Here is an 8,650-nt window from a genome sequence, read left to right on the forward strand (position 1 = left end):
TGTTGTACTTGATGATTCATAATTTTACAATTATGTACATTCAGTTTTAGTGAGAAGATGAGATAAAAGCAATACACTTTTGCATTGCATGGCACACTCTCTCAATCCAAAATATTATGCAAAAAAATGGTTGACAACAGGTGTTGGTCGTGTTTTTCCAAATGAAGATCCTGAGATATCAAGGAACAAAATGATATATTTGGGAAGACTTTTTAATGATCCTCACATGTTTAAGGTTGTAAATAGTGAGTTTGAAAAGTTCTTTACTGGAAGATTTGATTCTTTAGCAACACTCATAGCAAGGGACGGAGAAGATCCCCTTAATTGGTGGGCAACATATGGATCAGATACACCAAATCTGCAACGTCTTGCAATGAAGTTGTTATCCCAATTTGCTACATCATCGTGTTGTGAAAGAAATTGGACTCACATATGTTCAAATTCACAACATTAAAAGAAACAAACTCATTAGTAAAAGAGCAGAGGATTTGGTTTATGTTCACTCTAATCTACGATTAATTTCTCGTCACACCAAAGATGAGTATATGTACTTTTTTTTCTTTTGTATTCAAAGTTCGTATTTAAATATTTATATTCAAAGTTTGAAGTTAGATACTAAGTTAGTCATATTTTGATGTAGTTGTGAACCATCTAAGTATTGAGATGTAAATCCAAAAGATTTTGACTTGGAGGGAGAACATGATTTGCATACTCTCAACATGGACTACCTCAATCTTGTTCTTCCCTCTAATTCAGACGATGAGGCAGATTTATGATAAGTTTTGTTGTTATCACACTCACAAGCTTCTTTATGTGTTATATTTTGGTAAGTTTGTGTTGTTACTTCAATAGAATTACTTTTTTATTTTTGCTGTAAAATTTACAATCTTATTATTAATTTATTGTTATATATATATTTTTAAAATATATATAGCCGAGTCCCCGTCTTCAAAATTTTTGAAATTGTGCTGCACCCGTACCCGTACGCGCACCCATGTGACATAGGATGTAACCTAATCAGACTTGGAGTTGGATGAAGAGATGGGTGAGAAAAGCCTTTAGCAAGCCAGATCCTATCAGCGTAATTTGTGTGTTGGTTCTGAACCATGATGCCATATGGTGATGTGCACTATTGTTTGCATGAATATAACCAGCAAATGTTAGATGTACCCCCCACAGACATGTTCAACATAGTTTATTTACTATATTATGAGGTTTTATCATGTCTAATATACCATAATCATAGTCACAGTTATATATATATATATATATATATATATATATATATATATATATCGTGTGATAATATCAGGTGCAGAAAAGAAAGAAGAAAGGAAGGAAAAAAAGGAGGGAAGAAGGAAAGAAAACTGTTTTTCCTAGTTTTTTTTATTATTTTTCGCATTTTATTTTTAAGTTCATAGATTTTCCTGGGATTGATTGAAAAATATATAATATCCTGATATTTTGCCTTAGCCGAGATATAGCCAAGACCGATATTTGTGACTATGATTATAATACAGTTTCAAAGATGGTGAAAAAACGAAGGCTCACAATTCATAAGGATAAAAAATGGTCTAAAATATCCTATTAAAATAAACTTTAATGCATAAAATGGAAAATAGAACATCCTAAACATGATCCAAAGGTTAGTTTTTGCTTTTAGAGGTTAGATCTGTGTAAAACAAGTGTGTACCACCATAAGTTATGGTGGTTCAGTACCACCATAGAAACACCATATCCATATACATATGTACACACGTGTACATGCATATATATATACACACCATTGTCACCGATATCGCTGATATTTTGAATATATCGTGATATTATCGGCAATTTCAAGCTTGCCGATAATATTGGGAATATATCGTGATATTTTCAAAATATCAGCAAATAAAAAATATCACGATATTTTTGAGTTTTTTTTTTAAATTAAATTTGTATTTCCTATTTTTTTGTTTCTTTTATATTTTAAAACCTTTAAAACATGTTTCTTTATATTTTTGAAAGAAAAATAATACAAAACTTATTATTTTCTTAGGTTTTTTTGTTGTTATTTATATTTTTTTTAATTTTTTAAACTCCCATGATTTTCCCAAGATATTCCCAAGATTTATCAACTTTTGAAAATCTCTCCGAGAAATACCCTCGCTGAGAAATTACCTTTAACGATACAGGTGACTATGATACACACACATTTTAAGCGAGATATTATGTTGGATTTGGATTAGGATATAAAAAACTGAAAGATAGTCTGTTCTGATTAGCTAATTGGATATTGAAATTTATACTGAATCCCTCAAAATGGATTTAAGCCAGTTGAATATCCAACCCTTACATCCTTAAGCGACATCTGCATAAGACCTATTTAAATCTTTAGCCCTGTTTCTTCCAAAACCATCCTAGTGCCATGTTTATTTTGGCCAGGCTACACTTCACCCCATGGCAAAGGCTTGGCCTGATTGCCTAGGCATGGGCCCATCAGTTTCAGGCCCAAGCTAAGTCTGTCCTGCACCATGTACCCAGCTCAATACCCACCCCTTCTGGAAGAAAGAGACTGAGGTTGGGTCAGATGATGCACTTTGGTTTGACCCAACACCATTAGAGATTGGAAATCTTTAGAAACATGTTTCTATTCTACTTGACCAGCACAATGAAATTTCTCTTGTATCTATGTCCTTCAAAGCAATCAGAGAGTTGATGAAATGGCGAACTTAGATTTTATGGTGACATATTTATTATAAATCCCCATTGATTTCATACAATTTATTTTTCATATATTTTTTTCCTGAAGGTGGTAGTATTATAACTTTATCTACTTGTTTAGCTGAGGTGTATTATAGTTGTCTTAGAACATAGGAATATAATTTTAACTTTATAACCCTAACCTTGTTTCCTTATTCTATAATTGTAGTAATATTTTATTTCCAGTTCCTATGATCTATCATATATCTCATAAACTCCAAACAAAGGGTTTATATGATTGACAATAGAAACTTTAGAAAGTCCTTCAATTGTTTAGGAGTTGCTTCTCGCTAATAAAGCCAGATGATGCGGATAGATGGATATGTGTTTTGACTTTTGAGCTTCTCTCGATTCCTTGGGTTCTGGAACAATTTAAATAAACGTGGCATGTTTAAGTCATTTTTAGTTTGAACGACCATCCCTGCTTAATTAGTGTCTTTGGGCTTTGTGACCCATGACTTGCAATTAGCAAATTCAGTGACTGTGGGATCAACTTTGCAAACATCTTCAAAAACTACTTCAAATAACCAGGATTAACTCATTTTTTTCCAATGTGAAGTTTGAACGCTTTTTTTAGCCATCTACTTTCTTTGATGATGATGCCATCTTATCATTTTAAGAAAAAGTGAAATTTGGATATCAGAACTAGCTTAAATGTCTTATAGTCAAAGAGCTAGGCAGTGCACACGTGCCAGCTTGCTGTGTGGCTCAGAAACACACAAAATAAATTTTCAAAATGAAAAGATTGATAAAAGGCTTTCAAGATCTAGAAATTTTCTGAAATTATATGTTTTAACATTGTATGCAAAAAACAGTTATAGTATAATATGAAATTCAAGGTGGTTGTAATGTTAAGATTAACATCTTACACCATTACAAGATGTACGCTAATATTAGTAAAAATTGTGCACCTACTTGAGCACAAGATGGCACTGTGACATGCACCCAGGAAAGCAAACCGGCATATTTAACATAATATGAAAATCCATGACTCTGTAAATACATTTGTATGTGATGTTGATTGTTGAACAGCACCCAGGAATTCAAATAAAAAAAAGAAAGAAAAAGTTTCAATCACAAACATAACTTGCTATTCTCTGTCTTTATAGACTTTTTTTTATTAAGATCAAGCATACTTAGAAGCACCTAAGTGATGTTTACATGAGGTTTCCTGAGCATGACTTTTATCGCCTAGTACTAGCACGTAGGTAGCCTTCCCAGTCAGTAAGCTGGCCTCACAATATGGGTATAGGCAGGGACCCATGTGAAATATAGATATTGTATTGATCTCATTTCTAAATCTTTGTCATTTTATTTCAGCACCATGAAATGTTCATGATCCAAAGTTATATTTTTTTACCAATTTGTCTCCGTTCACTTTATTCAACTAGAAACAGTTCTTTTACTTGTTTCCTGAAGTTACTCTATGCTCTATTAGTTCAGAGCCCCGAGTGCAACAAAACTAAATCCCTTAGGTTCTTTCACTAAAAGGTAAAGGAAGAAGTCCCTTTAGATAGAGACTCTTCAGAAAAATGATCACCACCTCTTTGGGTGTGCAAAGGCTAGTTCCTTTGTTCTTGTGCTGTTGTGCATGGCCAATGGATAATGTTGCATAGATTGGACGATCAAGTACTTTCTTGTGCCACTGAGAAGACATTGGTGTAGATTTGGAAATGGTGGGTAATGACTATTTGGAGGCTTCTCAGAAGTAAAAGAAATACATGTTACTGTATGGATGGATTTATCTCACATGCAAGTTTATCACCTCCAATCACAAGTCATAAGGTCTTGGACCTTCATGGCGTGGCCTCATTGCTCTTTCAGGTATTTTTTATGATGTTTTCCTTTAGCACAAACCCAAGTATTGTGTCATGAAGGTTATAGAGGGTGTGGTAATGCTCATCATGACAGAAATTGCATATATAAAGGGTTTATTGTGGGCAAACTGTGGGTGACACCAAGCTTACAGAAATTAATTATTATTTCATGTATGTGAAAGTTGCAAGTGAGAAAGTTTACCACAGTGAAGATAATGATGCTACACTTGTTAATTTGCCACTAAAAGAAGTCTGAAGTTTTTATAGGATGAATTCCATGTGCGTGAGCATTATTTTGCATTCTCAAGTGTGTTTCACTGTGTTTCACTATGTTTCAGACCACTATCTGATTTGATATAGATCAGCTATGGGCGATTTCACAATTTCATCGGCCAACACTGCTGGGATCTATATTATGTTAATTATTGGAACTATTGCAGCATGGTTTGATGTTAATTGGAAAACTGACAACTTCTCTAGTTTCCTCTGCCCTGCTCTCATTCATGTTCTTATGGAATCAAGTCATTGAACCTAGAACGGTTCTTACCTATCTTGAGAAATTCACTGTGATATTGTTGTTTCCCAAATATAGTGAGTGTTTTGCCTATTCCCCACAATTTTCTGCTTATCTGTTCATAATTGTGGTTGCAATTCTGTTTGTACACGAGATCCATATTTCTCTATGTTCTTTCTAATATTTTACATATTTTTCAGGATGGACTAAGGAAAATACAAGATTGGCAGTATGTAAACTGCCTTGAACTTTGGGTTAAGTTTGTATGTGCTAACATCAAGGAACATGATCTTCAGAGTTTGCTATACTTGGCAATTCAGATGATAAATGGACTTGCCCATATGTTGCCTGGACCTCGTTTCTTTCCTTTGAGGCTAAAATGCATCCATTTGTTGAATAAGCTTTCACATTCTAGTGGCGTCTTCATTCCTGTGGCTTCTTTATCTCTAAGCTTTCTAGAATTTGGGGAAGGTGGCAAATCTGATAATAGTGCTCCAAAAGATTTTAATTTTTCAAGTATGTTGAAGGTTGGTTCAAGTGGAGAGACTATCTCATCAGTTTTCAGGATCTTCACTGTCTCGGCTCTCTGCTTTATTTATTAGTTGGTTACTTGTCTGACAGGTGCCAAAACAGCTACTGAAACTGAAAGCATACCATGAGCAATGTGTGCGCTCTGCAGTTGAAACACTTTCAGAGCACTTTTTTCAATGGAGTTATCATGTATCTTTCCCTGAATTGGCTTTTGTTCCACTCGTCAGCTTTAGAAAGTTTTGCAAAAAGACAACCAGTGAGAGCCTCAGACGTCTTGTAAAGCCATTCATGGATCAGGTAAATATTTTTGAATAAGCTTACATGTTTGACTTTGCGATAGCACATGCTCAGAGTTGTGTTTTTTATCTGTAAATTGATTTTCTTTTGACCAACAATGTGAAACATTGCTCAGGGAATCCTTAGTACAACTAACTTGGGCTGACAGAATCTGTGTCACAAGGTTGCACCTACCCCTGACCACAATCCAAGTGCATAAGGTGAAGGGGCTCTGAACTTGGGGCAAGGGCACTTTGCTTCAATTCTACATCTACCCTTGCCACAATTCAAGATCATTGAGGATTTTGTACCTACATTTGATTATGTGGAGCCAGCTCTGTACACTTCATGCCGCTGCCACCTGAACAGCCTTAAATTGAATGGTCTAAGCTTGGAAGCCTGTAGTTCTAATGAAAGATTTGTTGGTTCGAGACAAGAAAAAAAATTGATGACCAATGCCGGTGTTTCAAAACCTAGCAAGCTCAGAACCCATCTTAGGATGCAGGAAGTGTAGCCAAACTTCTCCAGGTTTGTGCCTAGAGTTAGATGGACTTGGAAAATCCAAGACCCACCAATTTGGATTAACAAAACAACCAGCCGGGACTGAGTTATCCACTTGGCGCCAAGTGACACAATCTTGTTCAATGAATCAATATCATGGTGATAGGCTTAATCCTATCCATTTGGATTATGGTTATAAACATTTTTTTATACTAATGAAGAAGCAGTTCCCAACATCTCTTTTTTATTAGACGGGGAAAACCTGGCCCAGTCTGGAGACTTGGCCCAGACCTGGTTGTCTATCCAGGAAAAAATCATGTACAGCTACCCTGCCTCATGAACAGTACTGCTGTTAATATATATATATATATGTAATCATGTATATATATATATATATATATATATATATATATATATATATATATATATATATATATATATATATATATACCTGATAAAGGGTATTTCTGTAATTCTGCCCATTAGGGGCATTTCAGTCTTTTTACTTTTCTTTTATTTCCTTTTTCTTTTCTCTTTTCTTATTTTTTATTTTTCTTTTTTTGATTGTAAAATGCATTAATGCATTGCATTGGGGGTCTCTGTTAAATTATGTATATAAATATATATATATATATATATATACATACGTATATATATACATAATATTTCTTTTTTTGTTTTCTTATTTCTCCAAATACCCAATAGGGGTATTTTGGTAAATCCCCATGTAAACTCTTCCCTTTTCCTTTTCTCTCCCTTTTTTACTTTTTCTTTTTTTCTTTTGCTTTTTTAAGACCACAAGGGGCCCCACTCATCTTGTCGTTGGGGCCCCAACGGTCATATTTTTGAGATACTTTTTAGGAATTGAGGTTGCCTATTCTCTCAGAGGATATATTCTCTCTCAAATAAAATTAGCTGCTAACATATGTGCTAGGTCAAAAGTTTTCGATAAAAAGGTGGAAACCTCAAAAGTCATAAATACAAAATTAAGACTTGAAGATAGTGTATTGCTTGAAGATTATATTTCATATTATCAATTGATTGGATCTCTCACTTATCTCTCTATCACCCAACCTAATATCACTCATGTGTTCATGCAGCAAGTCAGTTTTAACATGCCCCTACCACATTGCACATGGCAGCAATTATGAGGATTGTGTGATACATTAAAAACACTGTTTCAAAAGAGCTTTTTTTTTGTCCTCTTCATCATCTTTAGATCTAATTATCCGGGGTGGTAACCTAAATGATAGGTTTTTGTATTTTTTAAAGAGATTCGTTGATCTATTGGAGGTGTAAGAAATGACAAAAAATATCTTTATCTTCAGCTGAAGCCGAATATCAGGTAATGACTATGACAACAATGGAGCTTGTGTAGCTTAAAAGTCTTCTCAGTGATATGGAAATCATCATCTCAACACCTTCGAAGAGTTATGACAATAAGAGTGTAATCTACATTGCGAGCTACCATACCTTCCATGAGCGAATCAAACATATTAAGATGGATTGTCACTATGTTTGTGATGAATATCTAAGAGGAACTATTACGTTGCCGTACCAGTTGACAAATTTCTTCATCAAAGCTCTTTCCGCTCCTCGATTTCTCTTTCTCAGCAAACTTTCGATCATTTTCTCGTAAAGTTTGAAGGGGAGTGTATATATATATATATATATATATATATATATAAATAGTTTGCCCAATAAGGGCATTTTTGTCTTTTTGTATGTAATTATAGTTGTTTATTAGAAACAACTATTTTTTCATTTTCTTATTTTTGTCTTCATTTTTTTTTTTCTATTTTATCATGTCATTGGGCCCCGCTCTATAGAGTCGATAGGGGCCCCAACAGTAAAAAAATATGACCGAGGGAGCTCCCCAACGTCTTTATGAAAGGGAGCTCCCAATGGTCTCCCTCTTGTATTTGTATATAAATAGGGGAGTGTTCCCCCTATATTTTTTCATGGCTTCCCAAAGCACATTTTCAATAATATGTTATTTTTAATTGACTCTTTGTATTGTCCTTTAGTGGACTTTTGTCTATGCACTTTTGTGCTTGTCTATCTTCTTTGTAATTGTCCACTTATGTGCTTTTGCACTTTGCTTTTGTAATTCCACATACTTCATTACAACCGCTTGCATCAGCTTGCACACAGGCACATGACTAGTTTTGATCTTGAGATGTGGGATTAGCATCACTCCTCAATCCCACTCCGCTGGCCAAATGCACACTCTGCTGCAGGGCCAGCTCCCAGCATCTTACCCAAA

At 34.6% G+C, this 8,650-nt stretch overlaps 1 protein-coding gene across 1 annotated transcript in view; it reads left to right on the forward strand.

Annotated features, from left to right (window-relative positions):
- Nucleotides 1-6,049, forward strand: part of LOC149818514 (protein REBELOTE-like) — a 30,263-nt gene extending 24,214 nt beyond the window's left edge. The window contains exons 6-8 of the mRNA XM_089986234.1: nt 5,277-5,603; nt 5,698-5,904; nt 6,020-6,049. Coding sequence (XP_089842360.1) covers nt 5,277-5,603; nt 5,698-5,904; nt 6,020-6,049 — 564 coding nt within the window. The remainder of the gene's footprint in view (nt 1-5,276; nt 5,604-5,697; nt 5,905-6,019) is intronic.
- Nucleotides 6,050-8,650: the final 2,601 nt, after the last annotated feature.

This window comes from Nuphar pumila, chromosome 13 (assembly GCF_984573655.1).
Source record: "Nuphar pumila chromosome 13, dmNupPumi1.hap1.1, whole genome shotgun sequence".
In the NCBI taxonomy this organism is placed as follows: domain Eukaryota; kingdom Viridiplantae; phylum Streptophyta; class Magnoliopsida; order Nymphaeales; family Nymphaeaceae; genus Nuphar; species Nuphar pumila.